This window comes from Conger conger, chromosome 4 (assembly GCF_963514075.1).
Source record: "Conger conger chromosome 4, fConCon1.1, whole genome shotgun sequence".
Taxonomy (NCBI): domain Eukaryota; kingdom Metazoa; phylum Chordata; class Actinopteri; order Anguilliformes; family Congridae; genus Conger; species Conger conger.
In genome coordinates, this window is record NC_083763.1 from 70,672,932 (window position 1) to 70,687,969 (window position 15,038).

At 45.4% G+C, this 15,038-nt stretch overlaps 1 protein-coding gene across 1 annotated transcript in view; it reads right to left on the reverse strand.

Moving 5' to 3' along the window:
• exoc2 (exocyst complex component 2) overlaps nt 1-15,038 on the reverse strand; it is a 94,921-nt gene that overhangs the window by 11,926 nt on the left and 67,957 nt on the right. The window contains 6 exon segments of the mRNA XM_061238666.1: nt 3,814-3,955; nt 8,877-8,993; nt 11,825-11,891; nt 12,445-12,506; nt 12,767-12,826; nt 14,598-14,678. Coding sequence (XP_061094650.1) covers nt 3,814-3,955; nt 8,877-8,993; nt 11,825-11,891; nt 12,445-12,506; nt 12,767-12,826; nt 14,598-14,678 — 529 coding nt within the window.

Below are 15,038 nucleotides of genomic sequence, written 5' to 3' on the forward strand. Positions count from 1 at the left end.
TAGAAATCGGCCAGGTTATTCCCCACTACCACACACGCCCCACCATCGCCACGGCGACGTGCACCACCCACCAGTCTGTTCACACAGTGGGCGCTACGCGTCCGCACCGCAACGCACGCGGGTGACATGCCCAGGAATGCCCACTGCCGCGGCCAATGCTAGCCCCCGTGAGCACAACAGGAAGTGTGCGCATCACTTCCTATAGGAAGCGGCGAGCTAAAGCATTTCCTGCCGAAAGACTGCGGAGTCACTCAGCACTGAGCCGTGGGCATCCAGCTCGTCCATACATTAAATGTTTTCCTCGGGAGTGAGAAATGAAAGTGCCAGGGAAACGTAGGTGAAGAGGAGAGAGAAAGTGAGAGAGAGAGAGAGAGAGAGAGAGAGAGAGAGCGAGCCTCTCGATACAACTTCAAACCACACTTTCCAGAGGCTCAGACGTGTGAAACAATATTTTTTATTATGTAAACAGGAAATGGGCGCAAAGAGAAAACCATACTGAGGGTTCCGTCCATGTAGGACATTTCATACAGAAGGGGTTATAACGGGGGTTATATATTAAATTCGGGAAACTCACTATCATGAAAAAGTGTTTATACTGAATCAACTGCTAATAAACGGGGCCACATCCCATGCTGACGATAAAGTCATAGAGAGCAGACTGTGAGGAGGCAACGAACAGCGTTATTTCAATGACGTCACGTCACGCGTAACTGTCCTGAGTTCTACTGATTTCACTACCTGCAGCACTTTCAGAGCTGACCGTCAGTGTTAACCACCTCAACTCCTGACGTGCGTTCAAGACAAGTTAGCTGACGTTCGCCAACGTATTCACATTTGTTTGTGCAACTAACAGTTTGAAAAGGCAGTGTGCAACGAACAAAAATGGTTGCTGACGGGGAAAACGCAAAAGAACAAAAGTCGACAATTATTTGGCTGTTGTAATACACTTAGCTTAAAAATTAAATCGCATGTAAATGGTAAATGGTTGGCATTTATATAGCGCCTTTATCCAAAGCGCTGTACAATTGATGATTCTCATTCACCCATTCATACACACACTCACACACCGATGGCAATTGGCTGCCATGCAGGGCACCGACCAGCTCGTCAGGAGCATTTAGGGGTTAGGTGTCTTGCTCAGGGACACTTCGACACAGCCCGGGCGGGGGATCAAACCGACAACCCTCCGACTGCCAGACGACTGCTCTTACTGCCTGAGCCATGTCGCCCCATAAGCATGTAAGCAACGAATGAGCTGGCTCACATTGTTAGACCCAAGTCACATCCATCTGTATTAAAAAAAGCGCTGGTTCATTTCATGTTCATTTAAAATCATTCCACAGTAACTATTTGCTGCAAACATAGTTCGCCATGAACGTTAGCCGTCTTGAGCTCATGCCTGTGTTTATATTCCTTAAATTCAGGTTTCAAAATATAGTTGAAGGCCCGGCATTCTGCACCAAAACATCGTATAACTTTACAATAATTCAAGCTCATTGGTTGAAATTTTGTTCTAATTGCCACAGCCAATGGCGTTTCAACGTCAGCACATTTACAGAGAAGGGGGAGGGATAAACAGTGTTCTGGTTTGAAGATGTTGCTGCTATTCCTCTCTTCACCTAGTGTACCTTGAATGCAGCACAAACATAAATCTAAAGGTACGGACATCAGGCTCAGAGCAGGTTTTAACGCCCTGCTATGACTGTAGGACCATGCCATGTCACAAACATTTGCAATTGTGTCCTTTCTCAACTGCTTGTGTGTGCGTGCACACCGTATCTAAAATATTTCAGGACTTAAGGACCTTAATGCCGGAGGACATCATTGCTGAACTTAAATCACTGTAACAGTAAATCTAAGATGGTGTTGCTTCATGCGCGCATGGTTGTGAGATTTAAGATAAGAGCAGCAGAGAATTAATCTGGGACTTTGGCCCTCGAGGATCAAGGCTCAATCACTCCCTACTCCCCAGCTAGACCACTCTGGTCTGCCAGCTCTGGTCGCCTTATGGTTCCCTCTCTACGAGCACCTAGCTGCACGTCCACGCCTGTTTTCAGTTCTGGTTCCTGGAATGACTTGCCTACCACTGTCAGGACAGCAGAATCCCTCCCCCTATTTCGACGCAGACTTAAAGGACATCTTTTCAAACTGTACCATAGCCCTACCTCCTGAACCCCCCCCCCCCCCCCATCCCTCTTGTCTAACCCAAAAAAAAAAGATGACTGTTTAGAACAGCACTTCATGTGTATTTTACTAGTTATGGATGTGAAGCTTTAATTTGTGGAAGAACCTATGCACTAGTAAGTCGCTTTGGATTAAAAGCGTCTGCCAAATGACTAAAATGTAAAAATGTGGGAGGAAACCGGAGTACCCGGAGAAAACCCACGCGAATACGGGGAGAACATGCAGAGAGGCCCCGGCCGACCAGGATTCGAACCCAGGACCTCCTTGCTGTGAGGCAGCAGTGCTACCCACTGCACCATAATTATCACAGTAATTCTAGTAAATGTAATATTAATATTGACCTCATTTCACTAAAATACTGTTACTGACTCAGATAAAGAGGTGCTAGTGTACGAGGGTTAAATATATTGATAATATATTGGACTCATTATCACACCATACAAATGCAATTTGAATTAAATTCGAATGATCTTTTTTACTGGATAAGCATGTCTCATGAGGGGAAAAAAAAAACCGCCTCTCTGTGTAAAAATCAAACATCTTCATCACTTGGAATTTTCCACACGCAAAATTGAACGCTTTCATGTTTTTGCAAGAGCCACAGGAGCTGAAATGGCTGATCTCACTGACCACGTTCTCCCGCAGATAAAGAGCTCACGGGGGCAGAGACCCAGAGTAAAGTTCAACGGTCACGTGGTGAACCCCACACGAGTGCAGGTGATCAGCTGAAGAAAGCTCTGATCTCTGAGAAAAATGTCATTTTGCAGATTTGTTCACTCCTCCTCCACAAAACAGACCAAAAACAAAATTTCCCAGGCTTTCTTTCTGACAAATTTTTAACTCACTGAATGAGCAGTGTACAACACAGCCCCGTGGCATTTCAGACTGCAAGCAGGTACAGTGATATCACAATATGACATCCCGATAATGAAAAAACAGCGTATCGTTCAATCTGACAGTGTTAACGGTTGGACCACATACGGAAAACATGCATCAAAATGCGCAGGAAATGCACTGAAGATTTCTAGTAATCAGCTACAACATCAAGTTATGAAATAACCATCTGTAAAATCTGCCTGTCAGACAGACGAGCACCAACACACAACCTCATCTCACCCATACAAAACAGTGTTACTGTACACTGAAAATATGCAAAAACATTAAATTACAAATATATATACAATACTGTGCAAAAGTCTTATGCACCTGTACAACATTCTGTTCAGATAAGATTCTTTCAAAAATAATTCAATGAAAGGTCCTAAATAAACGTACTATACATTTTACACTACATTTGAGTTATTTGGCAGAATAGTTAAAAAACTGAATCAAATCAATATTTCAGTGTTCTCAGAATTCAGTCTGACATAATGCTTAAAAACCGGTTAAAACTGGTTAAAACCGGTTCAAACGTCTTATGCACCTGTACAACATTCTGTTCAGATAAGATTCTTTCAAAAATAATTCAATGAAAGGTCCTAAATAAACGTACTATACATTTTACACTACATTTGAGTTATTTGGCAGAATAGTTAAAAAACTGAATCAAATCAATATTTCAGTGTTCTCAGAATTCAGTCTGACATAATGCTTAAAAACCGGTTGAAACTGGTTAAAACCGGTTCATACCTGTTGGAGGCAAGCAGTCCTTCCAGTCGAAATATCCGGCGTAGATACCGGGCTCCAGCGATCCGACGATGGGGTCAGCCTTCTTCTCGATGTAGGACTCGAAGAGCCTCTCGTCCAGCTCCCTCACCAACTCCACGCTCACCTGCGCAACCACGGCAACAGCAGAGCCGTCACTCCTCCGACCTGCACCTGATTCTCCTGCTTGTGTCACCGAGCCTGCACACCGTCAGTGAAGGTGCATTAGGGCCGCCATAAGCCCTATGCCGCAGATCATCAACTCTGGCCCTCAAAGCTAAATCCAGCGCCGGTTTCACTTTCTCCCGGGTATTAATGAGTGCTACTGATTGGCCGGTGTGGTCTTCACACCTGACTCCCAGGTAACGGGATGGTGGAAAACGTCTTGGCCCTCGAGGACCGCGAGTTGCTGATCCCTGCCCTATACGAACTCTTCACACTTATAACATCCGACATAAGGTTAAGAAGCATGAACGATAACCATTTTGACACTAACGCCATAATGGCTCATGCCCTATGGGAGCGTGTTTATAGCCACGGTTATGAAGCATTACTAATGCTGCAGGTAGTGTCCCTGAATAGTAATTACAGGTACATTACAGTAAAACACCTGCTTTGGTGAAAGCTGACATTTTGGAAAATATGATGCAATATGTCCGTATTGAATGTTGCATAATTCTTGTCTGGTGTCTACATGGTGCATGTAAGCCACAACACTTCATATACTACGGTTTACACAATAATTGTACATGAATACATACCAGGAAACGTGTAAGGAATTATTCCTGTAGCTTTAAATGTTTAAAGCAGTAACTGTTTCATTCAGGGGTAATTTATAACAAGATAAATCACTTATAGCAGCTTTTGTTTTAGATACTGCAGCTGCTCTTTGTCTTCACAGCTGAAAGCACACCTGTTCCCATAATTCCCCGGGGCAGGCATGCTCTGCCTGATCTTTGGTGAAACACCGTCCTCATAGTTTATAAAAAGCCTTTTTTCATTATTTTTCATTTATAAAAGCATCTTCCACCAAAATAGGCTGACATATTGCAGCAGTTCATAGGGTGAGGAATCATATTCGATCGCTTTTGTTCATAAAGGAATGATGAAAGACTTATTCACATTCCACTGTTATTGTACCTCTTGAGATGTGATGGGTGCCTGTCTTTGCCATCACAAATGGTAAATGGTGGGCATTTATATAGCGCCTTTATGTCTTTGCCATCACAACCACGGTGCCTATAAATTCCGACCTACAGAAGGCCCGGCATTCTGCACCGAAACATTGTATAACTTTACAATAATTCAAGCTCACTGGTTGAAATTTTGTTCTAATTGCCCCAGCCAATATATAGAGCAGTGCGACTTGTTGTTTGGGTTTGCAGCCTGAGCACAGGTTCCCATTAGCAACGCGGTCGCAAGCGGAGGGCACAAACTCGCACAGAAGATGGAATAAATTCCACTGGAAGTTTTCTATCGTGTCAAACAGAAACAAAAGAAAATCGAAATAAATACTGTGTCCATTCGAGCACAACATGAGAAATGTTCCAGAAAGCTAAGAGGGAAGCCCCCTGTGACCCTCTGTAGGCCCCTTTCTGACTGGCGTGTGACTGGCGTGTGAAACTGTGAACATCATATGCTTTAAAACTAGAAATAAACACACACAAAAAAGTCAGTTCACCTGCAGAGGACACAGTAGAAACTGCATGTCAGGTGATAAACCAACACTTAACATCAGTTAATTCCATTTCTTTTCTTTTTTTTTTTAACTTGGACAAAATTTTCATTATCACTGAAAATGATTTGTCACCTTCAGTTCAGTTCGAATAAAAAATGCAAGACGGACATTTTGAATGACTTGTACTGGCACTAGTACAGAGACCGTGAATTTGCAGTGATTTAGCATAAAAGCTACACAAATGCACTTGAATATAGCTCAAAAAAAGTGTGACTCAAATGACACTTGAGTTGCAGAATTGTTATGCAAATCAAAAGTTATTCATATATCCTCGATTCACTCTGTTTATTCACTTTGTCTATTTTCCCATAAAGGTTGCAGTATCTTGACATATTTTCTCTCAATAGAGTTTGCATTCAGGGCTCAAATAACACATTTTTTACACCTAAAAAAATTGTTTGTGGTCGACTTGACATGGAAGTTTGGAAGTAAGGGCGTCAAGTGCCAACTGCCACCGATGAAAGAATGTAGCAGGGGAAATCCTTGCTCCTTTGGGGTTGACATTGCAGCTGCACATCAAGTGCCTCACCCAATCACAGGCTGTAGAAAATGTGTTGGTGATGTCACCCATTGACTTTCAATGCGATTTTGAATAAGCAAATTTAAACTGCCTAAGTACAGTGCCGGGCACCGCCATGTTGCACACATTGGGAGACTGAAATTGTGCAGAAGGGAAAGGGAAGACCTTTATGGGCATGAAGTCTGGCCACGTCTGGGTCATCCACACAGTGACTCTGCAGTAACGCAAAACTGTCCCTGATTCATTACATACATTATTGGCATTTGGCAGACGCTCTTATCCAGAGCAAAGTTGATTAGACTAAGCAGGAGACAATCCTCCCCTGGAGCAATGCAGGGTCTAGGGCCCAAAGGCTGTGCCGATCTTATTGTGGCTACACCGGGGATTAGAACCACCGACCTTGCGTGTCCCAGTCATTTACCTTAACCAGTATGCTACAGGCCGGATTCATCCACAATATTCTCCAAATAATACAATAACCTGACAAATCGGCACACAGGGAGACATTCGATGAAGAAGAAAACACCTACTTGTGAAAATGATTGACTTTGATTGATTTCTACCTCTGACCTACATTGAAAGCAGTGGCTGAAACAAGTACGTGAATATGAGAGGCAACCGCACTGGTCGAAAACGAAGCCCGCTTCGAAGGTCCACGGTCGAGGACCATGTCCCCAAGGCCGGATGCCGGAGGAACCCTAGCAGTGTGCCTTTTTACTTTTAAGTTAGATAAAATAAACAGCTATTGTGAGCTTCGGAGCGACTGCGATTCAGAACGAGTCCGTTTTTGAGAAAGCTCTGTACTGCGGCTACACCAGATGCAGACAGAGCACAGAGCGCGGGAAGAGCTTCACACCATTTCGACGCAGACTCAAAACCCACCTTTTCAAACTCTACCTTAGTCCTCCCTCCTGATTTCCCCCGCCCCTTCTTTCTGTTATCCCTATCCTTGTCAAACCCCCCCCCCCCCCCCCCCCCCAAAAAAATAAAATAAAATAAATAAATTGCGCTTATGATGACGACTATGTTTAGAGCAGCATTCCAAGTGTATTTTCCTAGTTCTGGATGTGATGCATTGATTGTGGGAGAACCTATGCACTTGTAAGTCGCTTTGGATTAAAAGCGTCTGCCAAATGACTAAAGTGTAATGTCATGTAAATGAGACCGACTGAGCACTCACGCAGCCGGGGAGACAGTGCAGCACAGTATGTAGGGCACCCGACTCTCAAACCCATTTCCAAATTCCCCTGGACCTCCTGTGCTGTGACAGCACCCCTGTCTGAAACCCTCTCTGCTTTCCACTGATCTGAATAGAGCGGAACAAATGCAACAAAAGGACAACAGACTGACTACCCCAAAATAAGGGTAAAAAAACCCCAAAAAAACACCACCACCAGAAATTAAATTAGAAGGAGCATCACTTAAACAAGGACAAAACTGAGACACCCGGTTGCAGGATTTTAACTCGGTGAATAGAGAATCCGGCGGCAGTTGAATGATATTCATAGGCTGTACTATGTCCAGTATACCAAGTAAAATGGAGGGGAAACCAGCGTAACTGGTCTTTACTGGAAGGGCTGTGTTAGCTCCCCGCGGCGGCCTCATCATTACTCACACTTGCAATAACCTCATTGAATGAGCACGACGGTCTCTGTCTGAGCAACGATGAGCTGTCTTTGGCCTTTGAGAAAGTCATAGCAGTGCTGGCATGAAACAGATCTCAGTTTTTGTCATTACTTTGGTGAACAACCTTTCACTAAAAACAATAACAAAAAAAAAAAAAAAAGACACACACACACACACACCTACCTACGCTAAAGCCATACAGTAGACTGACATTTTAACATCAGGTCTGTAACAGGTCAAGAATGTACTGTAATGAAATGAGTGTGTGTGGATGTATGTGTGGGTACGCGTATTATCTTAGCTTGTCTCAGATATAAACATTGGGTGAGAAAGGTTTGAGAAAAGACTGTTTTACACTGAAAGACGCCACAGAGATCCTGCATGTAGATCCTCATGAACCACGTCTCACATCATTAAATTACATTACAATAACGATGGAGAAAGGGAGAATGGAGAGATAAGGTAGAGAAAGGTAGAGATACTGAGTGAAAGAGGTGGGGCAGGGGAGGGTAGGAGATGCAGAAGAAGAGAATGGAGAGATGAGGTAGAGATATTGAACAGTAGAAAGTAGGTAGAGAAAGAAGAGGAGAGATGGGGAGGTGAGGCAGGAAAAGGTAGAGAAAGGTAGAAGCAGACAGCAGGCACAGACAGGTAGAAGCAGACAGCGGGTACAGACAGGTAGAAGCAGACAGCGGGTACAGACAGGTAGAAGCAGACAGTAGGCACGGACAGGTAGAAGCAGACAGCGGGTACAGACAGGTAGAAGCAGACAGCGGGCACAGACAGGTAGAAGCAGACAGCGGGTACAGACAGGTAGAAGCAGACAGCGGGTACAGACAGGTAGAAGCAGACAGCGGGTAGAGAAAGGTAGAAGCAGACAGCGGATAGAGAAAGGTAGAACGGAGAGATGAGGCAGGAAAAAGTAGAGAAAGGTAGAAGCAGAAGGCGGGCAGAGACAGGGGAGGGGAGGAGAGGGGGAAGAGGGATGGAGAAAGGTAGAATGGAGAGGGCGGGCAGAGGGAGAGGAGGGGAGGAGAGGGGGAAGAGGGATGGAGAAAGGTAGAATGGAGAGGGCGGGCAGAGGGAGAGGAGGGGAGGAGAGGGGGAAGAGGGATGGAGAAAGGTAGAATGGAGAGGGCGGGCAGAGGGAGAGGAGGGACTCACCCGGGTGATCTTCTCCGTGCCCAGGAAGCCGTGCTTCTCGAAGTGATTGGCCAGGTTGAGGAAGGTGTGCCTCTCCAGGTGCTGGCAATTACTGAGGATGATGAGCAGACGCTGCTCCTGCTCATGAGGGACAGACGGACACACAGTCAGATAGACGGACACACCGACAGACACACAGTCAAGACAGACGGACACACCGACAGACACAGTCAGATAGACGGACACACCAACAGACACACAGTCAGACGGACGGATACATCGACAGACACACAGTCAGACAGACGGACACACCAACAGACACACAGTCAGACAGACGGATACACCGACAGACACACAGTCAGACAGATGGACACACAAACAGACACACAGTCAGACAGACGGATACACCGACAGACACACAGTCAGTCAGATGGACACACAAACAGACACACAGTCAGACAGACGGATACACCGACAGACACACAGTCAGACAGATGGACACACAAACAGACACACAGTCAGACAGACGGATACACCGACAGACACACAGTCAGACAGATGGACACACAAACAGACACACAGACGGATACACCGACAGACACACAGTCAGTCAGATGGACACACAAACAGACACACAGTCAGACAGACGGATACACCGACAGACACACAGTCAGACAGATGGACACACAAACAGACACACAGTCAGACAGACGGATACACCAACAGACACACAGTCAGACAGACGGACACACCGACAGACACACAGTCAGACAGACGGACACACCGACAGACACACAATCAGATGGGCAAATAGATAAGAGGGAGAGATAAGAGATATACTTTATTGAACCTGTGAGAAGCGCATTTGACACATTTTCTTTTTTTTTAAGTTAGTGACTTAGAAGCAGCGGGCAGCCAAAGGGAATTTCAACCCTAATTTGCCCCAACTGACTAATTAGCAGCTCAATGAGATCGCTAGCTGTTGAATGAGGAGTGCGTTTTTAGGGTTGGAGTGAAAATCTACAGGACGGCAGATTTCCAGGAACAGGGTTGGGCTGTCCTGCTCTATCTGTTGAATGAGGAGTGCATGTTTAGGGTTGGAGTGAAAACCTACAGGACGGCAGATCTCCAGGAACAGGGTTGGGCTGTCCTGCTCTATCTGTTGAATGAGGAGTGCATGTTTAGGGTTGGAGTGAAAACCTACAGGACGGCAGATCTCCAGGAACAGGGTTGGGCTGTCCTGCTCTATCTGTTGAATGAGGAGTGCATGTTTAGGGTTGGAGTGAAAACCTACAGGACGGCAGATCTCCAGGAACAGGGTTGCTTACCACTGCTACAGACTGCTATCCTGCTACAGACAGTGCAGCACACGCAGAACACACACACACACACACACACACACACACACACAAGGCGGGGAAAGCGCACAAGCCTTTCCCACAGCACAGGAAGTGACATGCCACAGCGGCCGGGCGTGGCGGACCCCCGGGCCCGTTCCTGGGGGCCGCTGGCGAGCACAGCGGACTCTCCGCGCGGAGGCAGGCAGGGAGAGCAGCGCGGTGCGGCACAGCGTCTGATGTGACTGTGACAGCGTTGAGTAAGACCGCGCGGGGGAAACAGGTCGGTTGTTCAGGCCCAGCCAGGGAAACCCCCCAGCGGGAGAGTAGCACGCTGGTGAGATTCTTATTTTGCTCTTTTTTTTTTTTTACAAGAAGGGCTCCTCCACCTCATCTGCTATCACAGCTTTCCTTGCACCTCGCTGAAAACAGTTAGTAGGAAACAGACACGTCGACCTCCAGACTTACCAGGAACTGGCCGTGAGGCCTTTTGCGGTCTCTGGCTGGTGGTTAGCCAGGGGCGTGAGAGAGTTAGCTCCTTACTACAGTCCCCCCATTCTAGCGTTTCTGGGCCGCACGTGGGTCAGGGGTGTGGGGGGAATGGTGAGAGAAGGGGCCATGCGACTTCAAAATTAGCCAGGTTCGGCGCTCCGTGACCTGGCTTTCTCATGTCAAACTGCAGAACCTAAGCAGCCACACCACCCTGTACCCTTCTCAATATACACTGCTGAAGCAACAGTCATACCACCCTGTACCCTTCTCATGAAAAACTGCAGAAGCTAAATAGTTCTACCACCCTGTACCCTTCTCAATATACACTGCTGAAGCAACAGTCATACCACCCTGTACCCTTCTCATGAAAAACTGCAGAAGCTAAATAGTTCTACCACCCTGTACCCTTCTCATGTCAAACTGCTGAACCTAAGCAGCCATACCGTCCTCAACCCTTCTCATGTTGAGGTGAATGGGCTGAGACCTCCTGGCTAAACTAGGTTGCTGAAGAGGCCTGGGCGGGTCACTTGGGGGCGCTCTTTTACATTACATTACGTGGCATTTAGCGACGTACAACAAAGTGCAAATCAATCACAAGAACAAGTGCAAACGTAGACCTGAGAGGACAGTACAGTTCCGAGTCCGAGTGTAAACATACAGAAATTCAGAACCCTTGAAGAGTACAATCAACATTCAAACTAGCATACCACTGTTGGCAGCTAGAATACAACAACAGCCAATAAAAACAACAATACCTATACAAGTAACGATATCTATACATAAGTGTCATTACGGTCTCAGGCTAATCACAGTGATTGTGAGTTGGGGAGGGAAAGGTGTAGCCTGAAGAGATGGGTCTTCGTGCTGCGCTTGAAGGAGGTCAGAGACTCTGCCGTTCTGACGGGAGGTCATTCCACCACCGTGGGACCAGGACAGACAGCAGTCGCGAGCGTGAAGCGCAGGTGTGGCGAGGGGGAGGCGCCAGACGGCACGAAGTGGCAGAACGGAGGGGTCTTGTTGGTGTATAGGTCTATAAAGCGAACAGAAATGCAATACCCCAGCACCGTGATGGGGGACACTGCGCTGTGGAGTGTATAGAAGGTGTAGGTGAACACATTGACGTTCATTTTCATAACCTACCAGGGTTGGGCTGAAATCCTCGTGAACGCTGCCGAAGAGGTCCGGAGAGGCGATGTCCACAGACAGGCTGGAGGAAGAACAACAGAGGTTACTGTCTAAAAAAAAAAAAAAGATTTTCAGTAAAACACATCATTCATTTCTAATCGCGGCTATTAGTAATACTTCATTAGAAGCGTGACAGCTCTGAAAACACCCCACTATGGCATTCGTGCCAAGGCCAGGGGGAAGGGAGACGGTGTCATGCTAGCACAGATGAGAATAAGAAGCAGCTAAGCTAAGAAGCAGACAGGGGAAGAGGGGAATGTTTTGAATGCTTTAACTCCAACTGCAGAGTGACTTTGTCCCATGCAGGAGAGATGTCCCCTTTTTTTTTTTAGAAAAAAGTGTGTTATCTCTGCAGTAACCTTCAGAACCTCTGCAGTAACCCGCGGTAACCTTAAGAAATATGCGGGCATTCAAACCTGCCATTTGATTATTTGAAGTGTCACTCTTTCAGAGATTAGGCCTGACATTCAAATAATATCTTAGATTAATGATAATGAACTCAACCCCGATGACTCGCACTACACAGACAGGAAGTTCCAAGAAAAATAAAAAAAACCATCCACTTTGTTACTTACTGTGACGTGTCGATGTCTCCATCGCTTTTGGTGCTTAATTGTTCCAGGCAATTTATGAACACCTGAAATCCACAGCAAAGATGATGGAAACACTCAACAAATTCTCCCAAAAACAAGCTTTTAAACCAGAGTAAAAAAAAACAACTGTGGCTGAAGAAAAAAAACACTAAAAACAGTGAAAAAGACTAAACTTTTTAAACATTTGACAGGGACATAAACAAGAGCCATTTTTTCTGTTAGTCAGCCAAGTAGGTCTGAAATGGGAATAAGGACCAAGCAGTTGAATCCATGATAATTCATATTGAGTAATTGTTATTGTTACCTTCATAATGCCCACACACAGCTCACAAGCTCTGTCCTGAGTTCTCTCCATCTGAAAGAGCTGTGTAAGACATTTACAGATTAATTTCTAATATACTGATTATGAATATGCCTGTTCCCTTTACTGTACATACATTCGTAATAACACACTGGGACTGTGATTAAGTGATTATACCGGCAGCTGGACATAACTGTGACGTCACTCACACTGTTCCTCCTATGAGAATAGACAGAAGCCTGCTGGCCAAACTTTGCTTTGGTACTACTGAATAAAACCATCAAGATTACATTCACATTTCTGCTTTGATTCATAACACTTTGACGGCACCTGATTTCTGCCAAAACCTATGCTGGCCAAAAGAGACAAGAACCAATCAGCACCTAGAGAGTTAATCCGAATAGTGCCATTGACATTAACAGTAAAATAAACATATACATGTACATACTAGCTGCAAAAGGCAAAGTATGTTTTGTGTTGTTACAGCCATACCATACTGTTACTGCACACACAGCATACTGCATAAGGCATACTCACACACACATAACTTTAGGCAAGAACACATGACCACAAAGAGTTAAGGGGACAGAGACGGTGTTTCTTTGAGGAGGCGGGTGTGGGCGTGATTTAAAGACTGTGTGTGTGATTTAAAGACTGTGTGCGTGATTTAAAGACTGTGTGCGTGATTTAACAACTGTATGCGTGATTTAACGACTGCGTGCGTGATTTAACAACTGTGTGCGTGATTTAACGACTGTGTGCATGATTTAAAGAATGTGGGCATGATTTAAAGAATGTGGGCATGATTTAAAGACTGTGTGTGATTTAATGACCTTGTGTGTGATTTAAAGACTTGTGATTTAATGACTGTGTGTGTGATTTAAAGACTGTGTGCGTGATTTAAAGACTGCGTGATTTAATGACTGTGTGTGTGATTTAAAGACTGTGTGCGTGACTTAACGACTGTGTGTGTGATTTAAAGACTGTATGCGTGATTTAAAGACTGTGTATGTGATTTAAAGACTGCGTGATTTAAAGACTGTGTGTGTGATTTAATGACTGCGTGATTTAAAGACTGTGTGTGTGATTTAAAGACTGTGAGGGGAATCTTATCCAAAAAGAGCCAGTGTGCTGCAGGTTTCTGTTTTAGCCCAGCACTAAGACACATGATTCAACTATTTAACTATTTATGGTCTTCAAACAAAACATTAAAAGTAGAATGAGGCACAGGGCTAGAACAACAACCTGCAAACACACTAGCCCTTTTCAGTTAAGATTGGCCACCCTTGATGTAGAAGCACAGAGAGATGATCTAAAGAGTGTGGGGCTGGGTGAGGAGGGGTTGGTGAAAGATGGGATGAGGATGGAGAGATAGAGGAAATATATACAGAGAAATATGAAGGGATGGTATAGAGGGGTAGAGGGATGGAGGGATAGAGGGAGTAGATAAAGAGAAAGATAAAGGGATGGTACAGAGGGGTAGAGGGATGGAGGGATAGAGGGAGTAGATAAAGAGAAAGATAAAGGGATGGTACAGAGGGGTAGAGGGATGGAGAGATAGAGGGAATAGATACAGAGGGGTAGAGGGATGGAGAGATAGAGGGAATAGATACAGAGGGTAAGAGGGATGGAGAGGTAGAGGGAGAAAGATAAAGGGATGATACAGAGGGGAAGAGGGATGGAGAGATAGAGGGAGAAAGATAAAGGGATGGTACAGAGGGGTAGAGGGATGGAGAGATAGAGGGAGAAAGATAAAGGGATGGCACAGAGGGGTAGAGGGATGGAGAGATAGAGGGAGAAAGATAAAGGGATGGCACAGAGGGGTGATGCTTACGTTGATCTCTCCAGGCTTGCACTCCATAGCCTCTTTCAGTGACTGCAGCATCTGCACCATGCACTGTTCAAACTGCGCCGGCTGCATGAAGAGAACCCGTCAGGGTGGAACCCGTACAAAAGGAACAGAGCGGCGTGGAACCCGTACACAAAGAACAGAGCGGTGTGGAACTCATACAGAGAGAACAGAACAGAGTGGAACTCATACAGAAGGAACAGAACAGAGTGGAACTCATACAGAAGGAACTGAATAGAATGGAACTCATCCAGAAGGAACTGAACAGAGTGGAACTCATACAGAAGGAACAGAACAGAGTGGAACTCATACAGAAGGAACAGAACAGAGTGGAACTCATACAGAAGGAACTGAATAGAATGGAACTCATCCAGAAGGAACTGAATAGAGTGGAACTCATACAGAAGGAACAGAACAGAGTGGAAC